Source organism: Dreissena polymorpha, chromosome 2 (genome assembly GCF_020536995.1).
Source record: "Dreissena polymorpha isolate Duluth1 chromosome 2, UMN_Dpol_1.0, whole genome shotgun sequence".
Lineage (NCBI taxonomy): Eukaryota > Metazoa > Mollusca > Bivalvia > Myida > Dreissenidae > Dreissena > Dreissena polymorpha.
Window position 1 is genome coordinate 50,522,650 of NC_068356.1, and position 22,979 is coordinate 50,545,628.

The 22,979-nt window shown below is 35.4% G+C and overlaps 1 protein-coding gene across 1 annotated transcript in view; it reads left to right on the forward strand.

Annotated features, from left to right (window-relative positions):
• LOC127866990 (probable nuclear hormone receptor HR3) overlaps positions 1-22,885 on the forward strand; it is a 36,079-nt gene extending 13,194 nt beyond the window's left edge. The window contains exons 7-12 of the mRNA XM_052407899.1: positions 2,341-2,510; positions 5,824-5,939; positions 12,907-13,039; positions 16,146-16,253; positions 16,538-16,654; positions 18,250-22,885. Of these exons, the coding sequence (XP_052263859.1) occupies positions 2,341-2,510; positions 5,824-5,939; positions 12,907-13,039; positions 16,146-16,253; positions 16,538-16,654; positions 18,250-18,509 (904 nt within the window). The 3' untranslated portion in view covers positions 18,510-22,885. The remainder of the gene's footprint in view (positions 1-2,340; positions 2,511-5,823; positions 5,940-12,906; positions 13,040-16,145; positions 16,254-16,537; positions 16,655-18,249) is intronic.
• Positions 22,886-22,979: the final 94 nt, after the last annotated feature.

Consider the following 22,979-nt stretch of genomic DNA (forward strand, 5'->3'; position numbering starts at 1 on the left):
TGCCATTTGATTTGCGACTGATAAGTTCAACCAGGTGTGATAAATCCATGTGGAAATTGTGCTTTTCATGCATAATATTGTTAAAAACATTTTTGAAAAATATTTTAACAAATTATCAATGATATTATTACACACACCTTTTAATCTTGATTTTTGCTGAATTCTCGAATGCGCATAATTTAATTTGTTTTCAGATACACACTTTTGTCTGTTAATGATGAGGTGAGGTTAACGTATTCTAGCTTCAGATCAACAGTTCTCATGCATCTGGTGTTGGTTCTGATAATTGGAGCACACAAAATATGTTGCACTTGTTAACTTAATGTCATCCATAACAAAAGTGTCAGGGCTCGACATTAACTTTTGAAGCCACTTGTCCGGTCGGTCAAGTAGACCAAAATTTCACTTGTCCTGACCAAAAAGCAACTTGTCCTGACCATTAAATCTTATTCTGCTCAGTACTTTGCAAAATAATGAAATAATACAAAATGCTCAAATCATAAAGACTTTAATCGTTCAAAATACAATCAAAGGTCATGTTAACATAATTGTAGGAAATTTCAATAAAAAAAATGACTAAAATGACAGGAAAACTTGAGATTATTGATTTTTAAACATTTTACAAAGCCATAATAGCTGACAAAAACTTGTGGTTTGCCACCATAAAGCAGAAAATAATCGGTGTCGACAGGTGTCGTAATATCCATATTCTTTACAAGGGAGAATATTCTTGTTATATTGGCATAGAAAAATGTTAAGGGTTGCTTCCCTTGTGAACAGTATGGTGTAGTATCACATGGAACTATCGGAATATCTCGCGCTTTGTTGTTGAAACGTAAACAAAACATAATAGAAAAAGTTTTAACTCCACAGAAATAACGGATTTAAAGGCATTTGTTTTAAGTAATTCAATTTTAAAGACCACTTGTTCCGTCGGACTAGAAAATTCTTTATTTACTTGTCTGGACTAACCATTTGGTTGTCCCGGACAGTCGGAGCCCAGAGTGTGGGTGTATTGATTTTTGCATAAATACTAAGTAGACTGCGATTTTTTTGCAAAAGTGATTAAAATGTGAGAATGTCGATATGAACAATAATTGTGGGTATTGCATTGTTATAAATCTCATTATTGTTAAAATTATATGTTGTTATAAATATAATGCAGGAAATATATAAAGCAATGAAAAATATAGAGCTGTAACACCCTGACAATGTGATAAATTAACTATGACAGCAACAAAACAGTATACTCCAATCACTTTTGTTTGCCCTAATCCTGAGGTTAAACAAGCAAACATATATACATGCATAAAAGAAAATAGTATTTTTATTCCCCGGGATCGAAAGATTGGGGGTATATTGTTATTGTCTGTCTGTCATTCCATCATTCTGTCATCAAAACTTAAACCTTACATTTTACTTTTGGAATAACTTTTGAAATATTGAACATAGCAACTTGATATTTGGCATGCATGTGTATCTCATGGAGCTGCACATTTTGATTGGTGAAAGGTCAAGGTCATCCTTCAAGGTCAAAGTTTAAAAAAAAACAAAAAAACTTTAACCTAAAATTTAAGTTTTGGAATAACTTTTTTAAATATTGAAAATAGCAACTTCATATTTGGCATGCATGTGTATCTCATGGAGCTGCACATTTTGAGTGGTGAAAGGTCAAGGTCATATTTCAAGGTCAAAGGTTAAAAAAAAAAAAGCAGCGCATTAGGGGGCATTGTGTTTCTGACAAACACATCTCTTGTTTAAACCTTACCATAAATTACTAAAATTTTACTGCAATAGGTTACAGATTTGAAAATGTGACATAACAAATAACAATAGCAGCCACTTTGAACTTCCATCTAAAACCAAAGATGAAAGATAATGTAGTATTTCACGGATAAACATCTTATAAAGCCCGAAAAATACGGTATAAAAAAGTGTCTTAATTTGTGGACTACTGAAGTCTGGTCAGACTTCTCTTGTCAAATTCTGACAAAAATCAACATTGCACCAATGCCAACTAATATATTAGTTCTATTCTATAATAGACTATATTCTTTCTGCGCAAGAATAGTGATCGGTTGATTTATCTTTGTATTAGCCTGTCAATTTGTCCCAATGGGAAGATAAAAGATAAACAAATCCCCATAAAAATAATGTATACAAAATTATTTAGTTAAATTTAATACTTTTGTCAAATTTCCCTATTTGACTAAAACCCATGCTAAACATGGCTGAAAACAACCGTTGTTTCCCCAATTGGTCCCATATCCCATGTGGTCAAGAAAAATGCTGGAATTTGGCGTTACTGGTTCTCTCAGCCTCTCAATTTTCATAACACAGATACAACACGAGTGACAACTACCTGTACCGCAATCAGAACGGGTTTTACTACGGGGACGGCAGCACGCCCGTCAGTCCTGGTAGCAACCCCACATTCAGCCCTACAGAGTCCCCCACCAACCCACTGGCTCCCTTGTCTGTACTAAAGACAGTAGATATACTAGACACAGGTGAGTACGTTTATAAACTAGACAGGTGAGTTAATACATAAATATTAGCCAAATTCTATGTCTCTTTGGATTAGGAATCTCAGGTTGTTTTGACTAAAATTTGGAAATTAGCGTTGTATTTTTTTAGCTAACAAATATTTCAAAAATTGAGAATTATGGTGCTTTCAATACTGTATATTATTTTAATGAAATATTGTATGATACTTAAAACTATGATATTTTTATACCCCCATTACCCTTGGTAATGGGGGCTATATAGGAGTCACTTTGTCGGTCCGTCGGTCTGTCCCGGAATTTCATCCGATCTTCACCAAACTTGGTCAGAAGTTGTATCTAGATGATGTCTAGGTCAAGTTTGAATATTGGTCATGCCAGGTCAAAGACTAGGTAATGGGGTCACTTAGTGTGTTTTAAACTGAAAGTTTGTCCGGACCATAGCCATGTCATTTATCGTTAGATTTTAAAATGATTTGATACATTTGTTCACCATCATGGGTTGGTGTGTCGTGTGAAAAAAGTACGGATATCTCTAAGGTCAAGGTCACACTTGGAGTTGAAAGGTCAAATGCTTGTCCGGGCCATAACTTTGTCATTCATTGGACGGTGTGTCGCACGAAAGAATTACGTCGATATCTCCAAGGTCAAGGTCACACTTTGAGTTCAACGATCATAAATGAGCTTGTTCGGGCCATAACTATGTCATTCATTGTAAGATTTTAAAATCAATTGGCATATTTGTTCACCATCATTGGAGGGTGTGTTGTGCGAATAAAATGACAGCGATATCTCCTAGGTCAAGGTCACACTTAAAGTTCAAAGGTCAAAAATGGCCATAAATGAGCTTGTCCGGGCTGTTGTTCATTGTGAGAATTTAAAATCATATGGCACATTTGTTCACCATCATTGGAAGGTGTGTTGCGCGAAAGAATTACGTCGATATCTCCAAGGTTAAGGTCACACTTCGAGTTCAAAGGTCAAATATGGCCTTAAATGAGCTTGTCCGGGCCATAACTATGTCATTCATTGTGAGATTTTAAAATCATTTGGCTCATATGTTCACCATCATTGGACAGTGTGTCGCGTGAAAGAATTACATTGATATCTCCAAGGTTAAGGTCACACTATGAGTTCAAAGGTCAAAAATGGTTATAAATGAGCTTGTCCAGGCCATAACTATGTGGTTCATTGTGAGATTTTAAAATCATTTGGCACATTTGGTCACCATCATTAAACCGTGTGTCGCGCGGAAAAATTGCATTGATATCTCCAAGGTCAAGGTCACACTGAGTTCAAAGGTCAAAAATGGCCATAAATGAGCTTGTCCGGGCCATAACTATGTCGTTTATTGTCAGATTTTAAAATCATTCGGCTCTTTTGTTCACCATCATTTAACGGTGTGTCGCGTGAAAGAATTATGTTGATATCTCCAAGGTCACACTTTTAGTTCAAAGGTAAAAAATTGCAATAAATGATCTTTTCTGGGCCATAAGTATGTCATTCATTGTGAGATTTTTAAAAATGTACATAAATTTTGTTCATAGTCATTGGACAGCGTGTCATGTGAAAGATTCAAGAGTTCAAAGGTCAAAATGGCTATAACTGATAATGGCATAATAATTCTTAAAATCACCATAAATGAGATTTTCTTGTTTTGTGAAGAAAGCATGCAAAATAGTCTGTGTTAATGCGGCATGTGGGGGTAAACGTCACGTCTGTGACAAAGCTCTAGTTGTGTATGTTAAAGAACATTTGTTAATGCATTAATAATGGTGAAAGTTACTATGAAATTTTTTGGGCATGTAAAAAGAAATAAGTTATACATAAATAATGGTGAAAGTTACTGAAGTTCAACTTACAGACCAGAGTGTGATTTCTTCTCCTTTCAGCTGATTTCCTCCTGTTTAATTTTAAACAAAACATATATTACAAATAGTTATAAGCCTTCCTGGATCTAAATGAAATGTTTGATTGAACCCTGTAAGGCTGGTTGGGCAGTTTCCTCTCCCGAGATGGTTTATATATCACACCCCATATAGAGCTGAAGCGGAGATGAACTTACTTTATTTAAAACTTATTTTTAGCTCGGCTGTTTCAGGGGTCTAGCTTGGCTCAAAATTTAGGGAGAAGTCACTTCTCCCTAAAGCCAAAATAGGGAGAATTTTTAACATATTTGGGAGAAATGGTACATTTGCATCATAGATCTTAGTTTTACGTATATTTTGCAGCAACTTAACTTAGTAGTTTTTGTTCAGCTTTCAATCAACTCTTTACTTGTTTTATACAATAAGACATGTTTAGTGTATAAAACCAACATTTTCCTTATTTCTCATTGATTGTTGATGATGATTTTACTTTTAATTATTTTTTTTCCTTAACAGGTGTATCAAATAAACTTCAATTGTAACAAGCCAGTAATGTTTATAATCTTTTTACGTCCTTGTTAATTTTAAGCAATTTAACATTAAATCAAATTCATATTTTGTTACAAATATTTGTTTTAAATTAAAAATTCATTTAAAATCTCATTTTACAGCAGAGATTCCGAATCTGACCTGTAAATGAGCCCCATATTTATTGCCAGTGCTAGGTTACATCTCGCCATTTGATCATTCCTTAGTATTGTTTTAATAGGCCATTTAACATGGCAATTAATCAAGGCATCATCTATTAGCAATTTCAAGAAGTGTAATAGCTCCAGACTGTTCTTTTGAATGTTCAACTTTTCATGACCTGTACATGGGGCACTAAAGGCTGAGAATCCTCCTGTGTCCAATTCTCCACATCAAATTGATTTTAATCGGTCAATGTCTGGCACAAAGTAAATCATTAAAAGGAGGAGAAGTCACTTGGCATTCATGAAATTAATGTGCGAAGTGAAGATTAATTTGGCGAAGAAATCGCCCACTCGCGAGACCCCTGCTGTTTTTGGAGAAAACCCGAGGTATTGTCATAGCCAGCTCATCGTCCGCCATCCGCTGTAGACGTCGTGCTAAAACCATAACATTGGCTCTAAAATCAAAGTGCTTTTACCTACAACTTTGAAACTTCATATGCAGATGCATTTTGATGAGTTCTACATGCCACACCCATTTTTGGGTCACTAGGTCAAAGGTCAAGGTCACGGTGACTTCTAAAAAAAATAAAAATCTGACAAGCTTTCGCAGCCGAGCGTTGGCACCCGTTATGCTGTGTTCTTGATTTTAAACTATTTTAATAAAAAATGCACTCTTTCATCATTGGTTATGGTTTCTTTTATTGTCTCTTAATTTGAAAAAAAAAATTGTACTGTATTGAAAGTCTTGTTTGGTTGCAGTTTCGTTTGGCAAGGCCATTTTGGAGGCCCACCAGAGGACAAGTCCGTACAATGCTGAAACCTTACCTCAGATCAAGTGTGTCGATATGGACGTGATCTCCATGTACCAGAATATGGTGGGTTGTAGCCTCATTTGAAGTTACGAAATATTACAATTTGTAGGCCAACTTTTATTGTAATTCATTTGCTTTCCTGATCTGGTAAAACCTACAAAAAGTGTTTTTATGCCCCCGAAGGAGGGCGTATAGTGATCGCACTGTCTGTCCGTCACACTTTATGTTTCGGTTTCGAAAAAAATGCTCATAACTTCTATGTCACTTCAGATGTAACCTTCATATTTGGTATGCATGTGTATATTGACCAGGCATTTCCATACGCACACAAATTTTGACCTTGAACTTAGGATCCGCATTTAGGTTTTGAAATCTGCGTTTAGATTTCGAAAAATGCTCATAACTTCTATGTCACTTCAGATGTAACCTTCATATTTGGTATGCATGTGTATATGGACCAGGCCTTTCCATACGCACACAAATTTTGACCCCTTTGACCTTAACCTTGAACTTAGGGTCCGCTTTTAGTTTTCGAAATCTGCATTTAGGTTTCGAAAAATGCTCATAACTTCTATAAATGCGTTTTTGGGGGGCATATGTCATCCTATGGAGACAGCTCTTGTTGCTTCTGAGTATCATAATGCACAACTTTTGTTTGGTAGTCTTTGGGGGGGGGGGGATAGCCGGTGTTTCAGATAGGGAATTTAAAGATTTAAGAGGACTTGTTGATGAGCATGACTTCATGTTTTTATTCTGCTTTTTAGCTCACCTGAGCACAACGTGCTCATGTTTAGCTTTTGGGATCGCCTTTTGTCCATCGTGCGTCCGTCGTCAACATTTTACCTTGTGAACACTCTAGAGGCCACATTTCTTATACGATCTTCATGAAACTTGGTCAAAACATTTGTCCCGATGATACCTCGACTGAGTTCAAAAATGGGTCATGCTGTGTCAAAAACTAGGTCACTAAGTAAAAAAATAGAAAAACCTTGTGAACACTGTAGAAGTCACATTTGATGTCCAATCTTCATGTAAATTTTGCCAAAATGTTTGTCTTAATGATATGTTGGTTGAGTTCAAAAATTGTTCCAGTCCGTTGAAAAACATGGCCACCAGGGGGCGGGGCAGTATTCCTTATATGGCTATATAGAAACCTTGTGAATACTCTAGAAGTCACAATTTTTGCCCATCATGATGAAACTTGGTCAAAACATTGGTTTTATTGATATCTCTGATGAGTTCGAAAATGGTCCAGATCGTTAAAAAAAAAATGGCCGTCAGGGGGCAGGGCAGTTTTTTCTATATGTATATAGTGAAAACATTTGAACACTCTAGAAGTCACATTTTTGGTCCAATCTTCATGAAATTTGGTCAGAACATTTGTTTCCTGGATACGACGGTTGAGTTTGAAAATGGTTCAGATCAGTAAAAAAAAACATGGCTGCCAAGGGGGGGGGGGGTCTTTTTCCTTATATTTATAAAGTAAAAAAGCTTGTGAACACTCTTGAGGTCACTTTTTTTGCCTGATCATCATGAAATTTGGTAAAAACATTGGATATGTGGATACCTCGGACGAGTTTGAAAATAGTCGTGAACATTTGAAAAAGATGGCCATAATAACAGAGGATTATTATGTTGATGATTGGTTGGGGATGAAGTGCAACAAACGTATTTTTGCCATCTGAAAACCCTTTATTAAATAATCTCAAAATTTCAAGTAGTAATATTGATTTCACAGAAAATTACTTAAGGGAGAAACAACTGTATATAACAGTTTAGAGTCAGGCCCCACATTCCTGTGCTGGCCACTTTTCACAAATTTTGTTGCATGTACTTTAATGACCGCAGACCAATGAAATAACCATTAGCCACAGCGGGTATCTCATTATCTCTGACAGTTGCTTGATGCCTAACCCCTTGTTTACAGCCCTTTGCAGTGAACAGCATGGAACAGCAATTGCTATATAGTGGTATCAATATAGAGATAAACACATAAATACATCTGTCTGGCATTTATTTTCGTATAAAAATCAGCATGCTGACTGCATAAAAAGAACAGATTACAACATTGAAGCAAGCTCTTGAAATAGCAAAATTATGTACTAATATCTTTCCAAGAAAGGTTTATACAATACATATAAATTTAATGGGCGTGATATTTCATATTTCTTAGCTTTAAGTACAATGATGCCTGATTGAACTTACTCAATATGGCTATAATTTAACTTATAACTATCACAAAGTCCCAGTGTATATTATGAATATCAAGAAGAAAAAGTAAAGATATGTACGTAAAAATATCCTTTACAGCTTAGGCAACAACTGTTGTCAAAATTCAATTATATTGATCAATAAAAAATAGATTGAAATATTCTCCAACTTTACTGTTGAACATGCAGAGGTGGCGAAATCTCAAAAAACTATACTTGTCCACGGACAACCATTTAGGAAATTTAATTTGTCCGTTGCTGAACTACACTTGTCCGTTAGTGTTTATATAAATTATAAATGCATTTATTGATTAATGTAAAACAATGTGGAATATACCAAAATGAGTATGATTTGCTAGTTTTGTTTATAGTGGTATTTCAATAGTACATTCATTATAGCAGTATATTATAAACAATATAAAGACTTTCTAAAACCTTTAATCTTGCAAAGCTAGTGTTATTAAAACATGTGTTGAACATAAGTACATCGTAATCTTAACAAATTAAACTAGTCCAATATGCCGACCTCATCAGACTGAGGCTCTGCGCCGCTACTGGTAGCAATTTGATTATCATCAACTGGTAACCATTGAAAATCTGTGAGCCAAGTTTCTTGAAAAGTTCTGGTGCGTTTACTTAGATCATATTTTTTATCATAATCTTTCTTAGTTTTTTTGGGAGGTGGACTGCTCAAAGCTTCGGGTTTCTGCTCCGTTGTTGAAGATTAAAAAAAACTAAATGTTCCATTTTTACCATTAAAGTCATCTTAAATAACAAGGTAGACTGTGTTTTTAGCCGGATTTTTTTCGAAAAAATCTCGGCTTATAGATTGATGTTGTCGGGCGGGCGGGGGGGGCGGGTGGGCGGGCGGGCGGCGTGCTCGAAAATGTTAAAGTTCTTATTTCATGGTATAACTTTGGTATGCTTGGACCTAGAGTCTTCAAACTTGACATGAAGGTTGGCCAGGATTAACAGATGACCACTGGTCATTTCAAGGTCATTCATTTGAAGGTCAAGGTCACTGTGACCTTCAATATAAAAAATGTTAAAGTTGTTATAACTTTGGTATGCTTGGACCTAGAGTCTTGAAACTTGACATGAAGGTTGGCCATAACTAGTTAGTAACCACTGGTCATTTCAAGGTCATTCATTTGAAGGTCAAGGTCACTGTGACCTTGAATGTAAAAATGTTAAAGTTCTTATTTCATGGTATAACTTTGGTATGCTTGGACCTAGAGTCTTCAAACTTGACATGAAGGTTGGCCAGGATTAACAGATGACCACTGGTCATTTCAAGGTCATTCATTTGAAGGTGAAGGTCACTGTGACCTTCAATATAAAAATGTTAAAGTTGTTATAACTTTGGTATGCTTGGACCTAGAGTCTTGAAACTTGACATGAAGGTTGGCCAGAACTAGTAAGTAACCACTGGACATTTCAAGGTCATTCATTTGAAGGTCAAGGTCACTGTGACCTTGAATGTAAAAATGTTAAAGTTGTTATAACTTTGGTATGCTTGGACCTAGAGTCTTGAAACTTGACATGAAGGTTGGCCAGAACTAGTAAGTAACCACTGGACATTTCAAGGTCATTCATTTGAAGGTCAAGGTCACTGTGACCTTGAATGTAAAAATGTTAAAGTTCTTATTTCATGTTATAACTTTGGTATGCTTGTACCTAGAGTCTTCAAACTTGAAATAAAGATTGGCCAGTACTAGAAGATGACCACTGGTCATTTCAATGTCATTCATTTGAAGGTCAAGGTCACTGTGACCTTAAATGTTAAAATGTTAAAATTGTTATAACTTTGGTATGCTTGGACATAGAGTCTTCAAACTTGACATGAAGGTTTGCAAGCACACTTAGATGACCACTGGTCATTTCAAGGTCATTCATTCTAAGGTCAAGGTCACTGTGACCTTGAATGTAAAAATGTTAAAGTTCTTATAACTTTGGTAGGTAAAAATGTTAAAGTTCTTATTCCATGTTATAACTTTGGTATGCTTGTACCTAGAGTCTTCAAACTTGACATAAAGGTTGGCCAGTACTAGAAGATCACCACTGCTCATTTCAATGTCATTCATTTGAAGGTCAAGGTCACTGTGACCTTCAATGTTAAAATGTTAAAATTGTTATAACTTTGGTATGCTTGGACCTAGAATCTCAAACTTGACGTAAAGGTTTGCAAGCACACTTAGATGACCACTGGTCATTTCAAGGTCATTCATTTGAAGGTCGAGGTCACTGTGACCTTGGATGTAAATATGTTAAAGTTGTTAATACTTTGGTATGCTTAGACCTAGAGTCTTCAAACTTGATATGAAGGTTGGCCAGAACTAGTAGATGACCACTGGTCATTTTAAGGTCAAGGTCACCGTGACCTTGAATGTAAAAATGTTAAAAAATAAAAAAATTGAGATCAAACTTTCCTAATTGTCAATTCAAGTTCATATTTGTGACCTTAAATGTTATTGTTGTTCATGTATATGCATGCATTCAAAACATAACACAAGGTTTGCTCATGCCTTGAAAAGTACTTACATTTCATTTTGACCTTTGAACAATATTTCAGTAATTTAAGTATTGCATTGACAAAAACACGAAAGGTACTTTCCTGTCATTTAAATCAAAAATCCGGCTTCAATGCGGTCATCTCCGACCGCGGAACTCTTGTGATTATCTTACTTTGATACTTTTCATTTCCGTCTGATTGTAAAAATAAAGAAACCAGTCTGTACACTGTCTTACAGTCGGGCTGAATGTTTAAAATGCGGCATGCTCCTGGTCTCTTATAGAATAAGGGAGTTCACTGCGAACGAGAGTGCCCGTATTTTAGTTTGATCCCTCCGCAAATAGCACTGACAATGTAATCGCATGTCAACATCCGGTTTTGTAAAACTTAATTACGGCTTTAATACAATGTATTTTTTTGTAAACTTGGACCCGACTATTAAAAAACTTGTTGTCCACGGACAACTTAATTGAAAAAAATCAGTTGCCCAGACAAGCAAATGTACGACTCTGGCAACTCGGACATTTGATTTCGCCACCCCTGACATGTATTTACAAAAAACTATCGTGTCTACATGTACACATATCATATCACAAATATACTTTGCTCAAGAATTAAAAAGAGAAAATGTACTTAAAACCAACTATTTGCGATACTTATGATATTAAATGCAGCTTGTATTTGAGAATAAATTTCACAATTAAAATGCATTTTAGTTTTGCATTGGTTGTAAATAAAGAGTAGAAGCGTAGAGGAATTGTTTACAAACAACACTTACAAATGTGAATAATTAACAAAAATTAAATGAAGTATGAAATTTCATTTTAAATCATAAATACAGATTGATATACAGAAGTCATGTAGGCCTACATGGATGATATGTGAAATACAGTTTTATGTGAAAGTCAGAAATACCATTATTCTAATTAATTTTATATACAGACGTACGTCATGTACAATGTATGATATGTGAAATGCAGTATTCAAAATCAGAGTATCATTGTTCTAAATAACTTTGAATGGAAAAACAGTGACAACGTATTTTAATTATAGAGCACACTAAGTCTGTTCTACCGCCTGTCTGCTCAGCATTGTCCTCTTTTGAAGATTTTACACTAAATAATCGAACTATAAAGCGCAAGTTAAGTATGTACTCCCGTCTGTATGAAGTACTTTCATGATTTTGAACTCCACCTTCCCAGAATAGTTTAGTTCCTTTGGGTCTCAGGTGAGCGCCTTAGGGCACATGGCCCTCTTGTTATTATTCCCAGTCTATACTGGGGGACATATTGTTGATGCCCTGTCTGTTTGTTGGTTTGTTTGCGTCAAACTTTAACATTAGCCATAACTTTTGCAATATTGAAGATAGCAACTTTATATTTGGCATGCATGTGTATCTCATGGAGCTGCACATTTTGAGTGGTAAAGGTCAAGGTCATCCTTCAAGGTCAAGGGTCAAATATATGGGGGGATTGGCAGCATAGTGTTTCACAGACACATCTTGTTTATTAACCATTGTTCACAGTGATTATTTTGGCCCAAATTGGAAAAGTGCCCTGAATGCCCTAATTGAGAAAACCCCTGAAAAATTGAAAAATCACCTTGTTATATCTCTGGATAGGGAATTAGGGGTCTGTTTTGTTGCTCGTTACATGTACTTAATGGCACAAACCAATCTAAGTATTTGTTAACATGCATTTACATTGCTGAATTGTTCAATGTTAATGCTTATTTTATTTGTTGCCTAGCAGATATTTGCTTTTGGAGCAAAATTGAAGCAACTTTCCTTCCTTGTGGGAATTTTTCACAAAGTATTTGGGAATTTTGTAATTTATCATCACTTGAGAAAGTGCCTTTTATGGGTATTTTACAAAGAAGGGAAACAATTGTTGTTTCAAGAACTAATCAAATATTACATAATATTGGGCTCAAAACTGGCTCTGATAATATACAAAAATGCCTATAACTTTGTCAATATTTGTCCAAATACAGTGTTTTTTCCAATACCGGTATAAAGCTTACATTAAGACGGGTATTGTTAAGCCGACACATTGGATTTTTTCTAACTTTTTACCAGGGGGAAAAGAAAGCGAATTAATGTTGTTACTTTGCTGCCGGATGTTATGAAATTCAGATTTTTTTTACATTATATTTTCTAAGGAACTTTTGGCAATCATTTGGGAAGAAAACTATGTTCTGTTTGAGATTGCAAAGAATTGGTCAAAATCTCAGAGCTACATAAAACAAAAATCTCCATTGAAATCTGAGTCCTTCACATAAATAATTGTACTTCTCTGTTGCATTTCAGTCTCACAGACAGATCTGGGCGGAGGTGGCAGACAAGCTCACACTGGCCGTACAGCAGATCATAGAGTTCGCCAAAATGGTTCCAGGCTTTATGGACCTTTCTCAGGATGACCAAATCATGCTCCTTAAAGCAGGTAACCTATCTCAGGATGAGGAAAGCAAGCTCCTTAAGGAGTTAACCTGTATTGAGCGTGTTTGTGTTAACTGAAATTGGTTAGCAACTTTAGACAACATCAAGACAAAGTGGTTTTTAGTAGGTTTTATTAGGGATGACCAAAATATTCAATTAAATCAATGACATTGGAAAAGCTGAAATGGCATTCCAATCTTTGCAAAGTTTCATATATTTTTTTATAATATCCAGTTTTTTTTCCATATGTAGAAAGTTTCTGCGAAGATTAAGACAGTTTTTAACAAAACGTTACCAATGACACTGATTTTAATGGTCAGACTTTTATATTGAATATTCAGGTAGATGTCAGTCGCTTATTGTTAAGCAGGGATGTGATTTTTACGCTGATCGGGTAGTCCCAGGGTCATTTCTGAGATTCACTGATAGGGTTGTCCCAGGGTCATTTCTGAGATTCACTGATAGGGTTGTCCCAGAGTCATTTCTGAGATTCACTGATAGGGTTGTCCCAGAGTCATTTCTGAGATTCACTGATAGGGTTGTCCCAGGGTCATTTCTGAGATTCACTGATAGGGTTGTCCCAGAGTCATTTCTGAGATTCACTGATAGGGTTGTCCCAGGGTCATTTCTGAGATTCACTGATAGGGTTGTCCCAGGGTCATTTCTGAGATTCACTGATCGGGTAGTCCCAGGGTCATTTCTGAGATTCATTGATAGGGTTGTCCCAGGGTTATTTCTGAGATTCACTGATAGGGTTGTCCCAGGGTCATTTCTGAGATTCACTGATCGGGTAGTCCCAGGGTCATTTCTGAGATTCACTGATCGGGTAGTCCCAGGGTCATTTCTGAGATTCACTGATAGGGTTGTCCAAGAGTCATTTCTGAGATTCACTGATAGGGTTGTCCCGGAGTCATTTCTGAGATTCACTGATAGGGTTGTTCCAGAGTCATTTCTGAGATTCACTGATAGGGTTGTCCCAGGGTCATTTCTGAGATTCACTGATAGGGTTGTCCCAGGGTCATTTCTGAGATTCACTGATAGGGTTGTCCCAGAGTCATTTCTGAGATTCACTGATAGGGTTGTCCTAGGGTCATTTCTGAGATTCACTGATAGGGTTGTCCCAGGGTCATTTCTGAGATTCACTGATAGGGTTGTCCCAGGGTCATTTCTGAGATTCACTGTTAGGGTTTTCCCAGGGTCATTTCTGAGATTCACTGATCAGGTAGTCCCAGGGTCATTTCTGAGATTCACTGATCGGGTAGTCCCAGGGTCATTTCTGAGATTCACTGATAGGGTTGTCCCAGAGTCATTTCTGAGATTCACTGATAGGGTTGTCCCAGAGTCATTTCTGAGATTTACTGATAGGGTTGTCCCAGAGTCATTTCTGAGATTCACTGATAGGGTTGTCCCAGGGTCATTTCTGAGATTCACTGATAGGGTTGTCCCAGAGTCATTTCTGAGATTCACTGATAGGGTTGTCCCAGGGTCATTTCTGAGATTCACTGATAGGGTTGTCCCAGGGTCATTTCTGAGATTCACTGATAGGGTTGTCCCAAAGTCATTTCTGAGATTCACTGATAGGGTTGTCCCAGGGTCATTTCTGAGATTCACTGATAGGGTTGTCCCAGGGTCATTTCTGAGATTCACTGATAGGGTTGTCCCAGGGTCATTTCTAAGATTCACTGATAGGGTTGTCCCAGAGTCATTTCTGAGATACACTGATAGGGTTGTCCCAGGGTCATTTCTGAGATTCACTGATAGGGTTGTCCCAGGGTCATTTCTGAGATTCACTGATAGGGTTGTCCCAGAGTCATTTCTGAGATTCACTGATAGGGTTGTCCCAGGGTCATTTCTAAGATTCACTGATAGGGTAGTCCCAGGGTCATTTCTAAGATTCACTGATAGGGTTGTCCCAGGGTCATTTCTGAGATTTACTGATAGGGTTGTCCCAGAGTCATTTCTGAGATTCACTGATAGGGTTGTCCCAGAGTCATTTCTGAGATTCACTGATAGGGTTGTCCCAGAGTCATTTCTAAGATTCACTGATTGGGTAGTCCCAGGGTCATTTCTAAGATTCACGCAAATTTGTACAAATAATAGGGAGAGGGTAAGACCGATTCCACGAATGTATTTCATACTTGGCCCGAAATATCCACAGCCCATGAAACTTCACTGCATATTACACTGGTAGATTCTGCCTAAGCATTTTTGTAACGTGCGATGTCATTGGCTGTCGATTTCCAATCATCCAATTGAAATCGATTTTTAAAATGTGTTTTGTACTTCTTTGTTGTTTCCTTTGCAAATGACAATTTTGTTAAGCGAAAATTAAAATTACTTAAAGAACAAATAATCTTACAAAATCTCTGAGATTTAAACATAAGTGAAAAACAAATTTAAATGGGAATGATTAGAAACAACAATGGATATAAATCAGAAAGCAATACCGTTTCTGTATTGGTATGGAAGATTGACTGTCCTGGCAAGGCAAAGTGTACCATGTGAAAAAATCTTAAACTAGAGATGCTGTGGTAAAGTGCTGTTAGTTTAACACTGACGGTTTATACCATATTTCAAAGGTAAAGCCATTGAGCTAAAATGAAGATTGACGACATGGTTCACAGGGATTGGATCACATATTGTTCTGATTACTGTTTACCTTGGACAATAATTAATATGTTAAATGCAAAGTTAAAAATATTTTCATAAATCTAGTTTTGAAGTTTAAGAAGGTGTTTATTTAAATGTCTGTTTTATGGTTTGTTAATGCATTATCCAAGTGGATCGCATAGTAAAGATCAGTCGACATAATTTTCCTCTGCTCCGACTTCACCTCAATCGCACCCCTGATTAAGTCATGAGAAATACACAAGTACTTCTACCTGTTGTCGGGGCATATTTTCTTCCATTTTGGGGGTCAGATTTCATCCCCTTTCTCCTCGTCTCCACCGCTGACATTTGTTATTTTATCAAAAACATATACTTGGTTGTGTAAATACATTTATTTTTGGAAATTTTGACAACCTGTATATAAGTCTTATAAATTTATTCTCAAGCAAGTAGTTTATATATAAGTTTTTTGTGTAATAACTTATTTTGTGTCATTGCAGGAAGTTTTGAACTGGCATTACTACGCTGTACAAATGTGTATGACGCCGCGTCTGACAGTGTGGTCTTCGGTGATCGCTATGTGCCTTTGAAGGCCTTTGCCAACTTAAGTAAGAACTTGATCTCTAGTAGTGGGGTGTATTTGCCGGTTTTGTGTAAGAATTTTGCAAAAATTTTAACCCTTGAATTTTCTTGCTTTGACCATACAATACACCTGGGACAGAGTGTAAGCTTTGCTTTGTCTCGTCCAAATGTAAACAAAATAAATGGGAATCACTTTGCAATCAAATTATCAATGCTAGCAAACTATTGCTTTGCAATACACGATAATATATACAAGTTAATGGAACGCTTTTATTTATTTATTTAACCTTTGAAGTTTGTTCTTTTATAGCGGAGGAGGAAATTTTACTTCAAAACCAGATCTTTGATCTGGTCAAGACTTTACAGCAGATCGACCTCACAGAGCCAGAAATGGCACTCTTTGGAGCAACGCTGTTGGTCCGACCAGGTACCATACCCTTTTTTCATTCAGCGTTTTTTTTTTGCCCAATTGGTACCGGTACCAATCAATTGTGCGTGAAACTCTGAACTTGGGAAAATTGCGAAATTGCTGTATTTGATATTTTGCTCCCTAATACTTAAAAATAATGATAATAACTAAATGTTGTCAAGTTGTCAATATTATATTTACTTGGGTTCAAGCCATAAAACCTCATGGTGAAACCAACTAAATGTTGCATTTTATTTAAAAAAAAAATGAAAAAAAAATTTGAAAAAGTTGTAGTGTCCTTCAATTGGGATATTTTGTTGTGACAGCAATTGTGAAATATGTAGTTTTTCCTAATTGGGAAAGTGACGTTTTCCGTTTCTTTATAATGAAGGCTAAAAACTGGCTGTCATGGTTATTAACTGGTTTCTGAGATTACTGGTCTTATTTCATGTGCGTAGTGAACTATTATGTACTTGGTGTCATGAAGTAGTCATTCAGTTTTCTGCTTATTATCATGAAACTTCATGTATAAACTATTTAGAAGTGCAAGATGTTGTTTTTAGCTCAGCTGTTTTCAGAGAAAACCTGAGGTAATGTCATAGCCAGCTCGTCGTGTCTTCTTCCGTCTGCGTCGTGCTAAAACCTTAACATTTTGTTATACTTTTTAACATTCGCTCTAAAATCAAAGTGCTTCCACCTACACCTTTGAAACTTCATATGTAGCTGCACCTTGATGTCACTGTGACCTCTAAAAAAATATTCTGACAAGCTTTCATTTATTCAAAACTGTACCCGCAGCCGAGCGTTGGCACACATTATGCGGTGCTCTTGTTGTGTATGTCACCATATTCTTTGCAGAGTTGTAAGCCTTCAAACTTTGCATGTTATTCAAAAAGTCTGTGCGAAACTTTTTGTCATTGTGTCACTTTTTGGTTGTAAACGACAACATTTATGGAAAACAATTGATATAAGAAAGTTTTATACCTGCTTTAAATAAGTGAATGTGGGGCTATTGGTTATGTTCAATTAACATTTATTTTATAGAAAATCTTAGAATTTAAAAATATTTTTAAATAATGATGGAACAGAAATAAAATTATCATATAATAATGAAAATAATAAAAATATTTTTTTTAACAATGCTCAGTGTCAACATCAAAATACAAAAACAGATGAGCTGTGTAAACTGAAAGGTGATATCATCCATCAACAATTTGAACACATGGTCTATATTGAGCTGGTACTGTCCATTTGAGAAACTAATGACTGGTTCATATTCTTGCTTGCTTCCATGATATTTTACAACCCTTCAATGTTCATAGACAAAGAAGTACACATTTATGTCAGGAACAATATAGTTGATTCTTAATAATATCCCAAAAGAAGAGAGGTTGTATGGGATTCCCATGGACATCTGTTGCAATGTCTGTTCTAATGCACAAACTTGTTTGATACTCTCTCCAATTTTCTGTTGACTAAAACTCAAGATATGCCTCATTTTGCATAATAAAACTGTTGATGTAACTGTGTTAATGAACAAACTTTTAGCTTGTCCTCACTTTGTCTACAAACCACTTGTCTAAATTTTAAATGGCTTTATGTTTGGCTTACAGATCGACCTGGGCTGAAAGATCTGACAGACATTCAGAGGCTGTATGAGAAAATCAGCTCCGCGTTGAAAATGGAGCTTGGTAAAAACAATCGTGAAGATGAAATGATGATAACCAAGCTGAACCAAATCACGTGGTTTGTCAGGAACCTTAACTCTCAACATATAAATGTGCTGAATAGATTCAAACAGGCTGAGCCTGATATGGAGTTTCCTGCCCTTCATAAGGAACTCTTTAGTGTGGAGGGATTAGAGAACTCGTGAGAACTCTTCAGGAAAGAGAAATGAAGGTGGAAAAACTCCAAAAACATTTGAATTTCAGGTTATTTTTAGTAACAATGAACTCTTCATGTGGAGGAGGCAAAAATATGTTTTTAGTATTATTAAACCTTTCATTTGGAGGAGGGAAATGTCTATTTGAGATCATGATCATCTGATTTGATTTGGTGTGGAAACGAAGCTTGTAACACAGTTCCTTGACAGTGTCAGTGCATTGCTAAGATGTGTTTTCCAGTCTTTCAGCTCACCTGATCATCATTTGATTATTGTGACCAGTCTATGTCCAGTGATATGTCATGTGTCCTCAACTTTTAGCTTGTAATCGCTCTAAAGGCCAATTTGTTTCATATATAAGCTTATCTGGTATAAATAAACAAAAACATTGTTCAGAATATGTATCTTGACAAAGTATAGATGGAGTTAAAATCTGCGTCATGTGTATTTAAAAACAAGGTCATTAGGTCAAATCTGAGACGAATGTGTAATCATTTTAGAAGCCATGTTTATTACTTAATCTTGTTGAAACATCTCAGAATGTTTATCTCGACAAAATGAAGGCCTCAGTTTGTATCAAGGTTATGTGTGTCCAAAAACTAGTCAACAAGTCAAAGCTTAGAATGGCCGTATTACCACTCTAGAAGCCACGTTTATCAACATATGCTTAAGTCAAAAATGATCCACAGGATATGTGGTCCTATAACTTTAGATTTTTACATGACCAGAGAATAACTGACTAAATCAAATGCCTTTGAAATTGAAATTTTCAGATGTTTACAACCTCAAGGAAAGGCCAACTGTTGCATTGTTGCCTGGTATTGATGCACATGTGTAAAAAGAATGAAATCATTATGCAATAATATAGACCTATGAAAACTTTTCATTCATTCCAGCGATTATATCTGAACATTTTCGATGGAATGTGAGTTGGCTTCGGACAGGGTTGGAAGCATGACGTTCTCATTAATATGTTGTCCCTCCGACGCTGTATACAGCCCATCTCCCTGCGACGTTGTATACAGCCCATCTCTCCCTCCGACGCTGTAGACAGCCCAACTCGCGTTCGCTTGTAAATGTTCGGATATCTTGGCATGAAATTCACATGAAGTATATTTTGGCACAAAAAAATAAAAAAAAGCACTTAGTATCTAATTAAATCTTTGTTACCATACCACAGCAAACTTTGAAATTTTTGCAATTGCTATAAGGAACACTAATTTTTATGAGTTACTAAATATTTTTGAGTATTTTTTTACTCTAATGAAACCTGCTTAGAATGTTTATCTTGATATGATCAGTGGCATGTTTGAGTCTGAGTAAAGTAGGGTCAAAAACTGGATCACGAGGTCAAATCTATAAAAAGTGGTGTACCTCAAGTGAGCACTTGAAGGCCATTATAGCCCTCTTGTTTATGGAAAGGTTGATTTTTAAATTGTAAGAATTGATGATCAGTTTATCTCTATATGTTTATGCAGGGATTTGTGATTTTGTTGTAAACACCTTCATTTTTGTTAAATCATGTGGACATACATTTTGTTAAGGTCATTCAATTAAGTGCCACATTTGGTGTATGTATAATATATAAACATATTTTTGTGTACTCTAGCTAATTTTGTGTGAAATGGTATTTTCTTTCATACACTAAAATGAACTACAGGTACATTTAACCCCAAACACTGAATATAAGTGTGAGCCTGGCTTTTGCAACATATTGTATTGAGACACATCTGCTTGAAGTTAAATAATCCTGTCATAAATAATTCATGAGAACATTAAACATTGCCACAAATTAGTGATAAGATGTCATCATATCCATGGGTAGTGGTTGGGCTATGGACATTGTAAAATTGTAATAACAATATTCTATCAATATTTGTATTCATGATCATATTCATAACGTTCTTACTTTGATGGAAATTAATTACCTTCCTACTTTATTTGAAGAGGTACATTTAACAGATTGGTTAAAATGCAACTTTATAAATTGTGTCATGTATGTCTTTAAAAAAACAAATTATACCTTGTATACATTGTAAATTTATCTTGTATAAATTGTAAATTTATAAGAAGTATATGCTTGTTCATGGATAGTCATCAAATGAAATTTATAAAATTATAGTGTATTTGCAATGATTTCATCACCTTTGGGTAACATATGAAATAATTAACTTAGCATTTATAATAAATTTCGAAGTCAAATGGCAGAATTGCGCCGAGTAAAATTCATGCTACAATTTGATCTCAAGGAGCTCAGGTTTAAATCCCGGTGAAGGCTTAATTTCTTGATATGATGGTTAACATTTAACCCCTTATAAACGCACTTCAACGCTTTTGTATTCCCTTAGAAAATCTAATTACATTTAAAATCTTTTCTAGAATTTCAAAGGCGTCATTCCAACCTTAAGATTTTGATAAGCAGCAAACAGCATAAAACCTGAACAGACTGCAAGTTACTCGCAGGCTGTTCTGGTTTTATGCTGGATGCTAAAGCCATTTTCACTTTGCTTCTGATGAGGAAAGGGTTAAACTTCTTTTCAAATACTGATGTTTAGCTTGGCAATTCTCCAAATGGTCTGAGAAATACTTCTTGCCCATATGTCAGTATTGGTGTTCCTGTAATGCTGTGGTAAATGTAAAAGAACCACATCTCCATAATGGTATTTCTGCTATAGATATTCAATGGAAAATTTACACATGTATTTGGTGTCATTGGCATAACCAACTTAAAAAACTCTGACCTGCAATTTAGCAGAATTATGCTCATTTTTGTACTAAAAAAAATATGTTTAACTTGTGTGTGCATTTATCCAGTAACTATATTTACTACATATATGGTACGAACACAGGATCTGTATGAAAATTCACTGACCAAAATCTACAACTTTGACCAGTCGTTAAGCATTATTATGTCCCCTTTTGTACTTAGAATGCAGGCAAAGGTTTGGGTGCAAATTGAAATTCTAGTTTAAGTTTTCAAGCAAACAACTCTCTTATCTCTATCTTACATATATCATATGGTTGCATTTTGGCCAGCTGGGTCAAGGCATGGTCACTGTTGCTAAAAATAGCTTAACTCTTTCAGTGCTGGAACCGAATTTTGAAGGCCTTTGCAAACAGTTTGGATCCAGATGAGACGCCACAGAACATGGCGTCTCATCAGGATCCAAACTGTTTGCTTTTCTGATAGTATTCTTTGAAAAAAGCGAAGAAAATGCTAATTTTACAAATCCAGCAGACGACATTTTAGCAGACGACAAATTTCCCAGCATGCAAAGGGTTAAAAGTTAGCACTCAATAACTTCAGTAAGGATGGAGATATTGTGCTAATATGGTTTATGTAGATACATTATAGGCTTATCTAGAAAGTGATTGCATTAAGAGCCAGTGGGGCAAAGGTAACTCCTTCTAAAATAGAAAAAGTATTTCCGTTCAATAAATTGAGTTTTGATGTAGGTATTGGGCTCTAATTTTGTTTGAAAGTAGCTTTCATACAGACTTAGAGTGGGATTCCAATTACCGGTAGGATCAGTTTGGTCAAGGTCATTGTTACTAAACATAGGTTTTAGCTCAAAAACTTAAATATGTATAATTATGGAGGTAATGTACAGTTATTATGTGCAAAAGTAGCTGAGATGAACACCTTGCTTACAAAGGTAATGAAATTGAGATTGATAAAAAGTTGAAAGTGTGATTTGTTGACATTTCTCCTTTTAATAAATACATTTTTAGCGTTAAGTTTACATGTACCATAAAACAGATATTGAACATCAAGAATGTGTTTTAGTCATTATATCTTGTGACTGACAGAATATGTATATTATACTTAAAGCTGAAGAAAAGTCAAGTGCATTGTCTTGGCACAGCTGTTGTTATATTGGCTTTTTCAACATTTAAATACATTTTCAAAAAGTATGAACATCTGTGAACACACCCCATCAATGTCATCTGCTTCCGTACAATACACATTAAATTAATGCTTGAGATATGAACAGTATATAAATCAAGATTACATAATTACACATTTTATTTGACTTAAGTTTGTTGAAGGGAGGAATAGACAACTGAATTTCTTTTATCTTTGTACAATTTGTTTATAACATTTTATTATATTTTAGAAAGTAAATTGACATTAGCATGTGCTATTTTATGATTTTTTTTCAGATTTTTTTTTCAATCAACAAAAAGTGTGAAAATGAATAGCATTATATTTGTTGAATTTTATTCTTTAAATATCATATGTCATTGGCAAATGAGGTAGGTCTTTGTATGTTGTTTGTACAGAATCTTTATGAGTTGTTATTATTCTGCTCCATTGTAAACCTTGATTTACTGAAATACATTAAATAAAATAATCAGAAAATATAGTTTTTGTTAGTGTTTCAATTACAATATATAAATATGTTTTAATAAGATATTGATTTATTTTTGTAAGAAAATGTGAAGTCAGACATTTTTTAT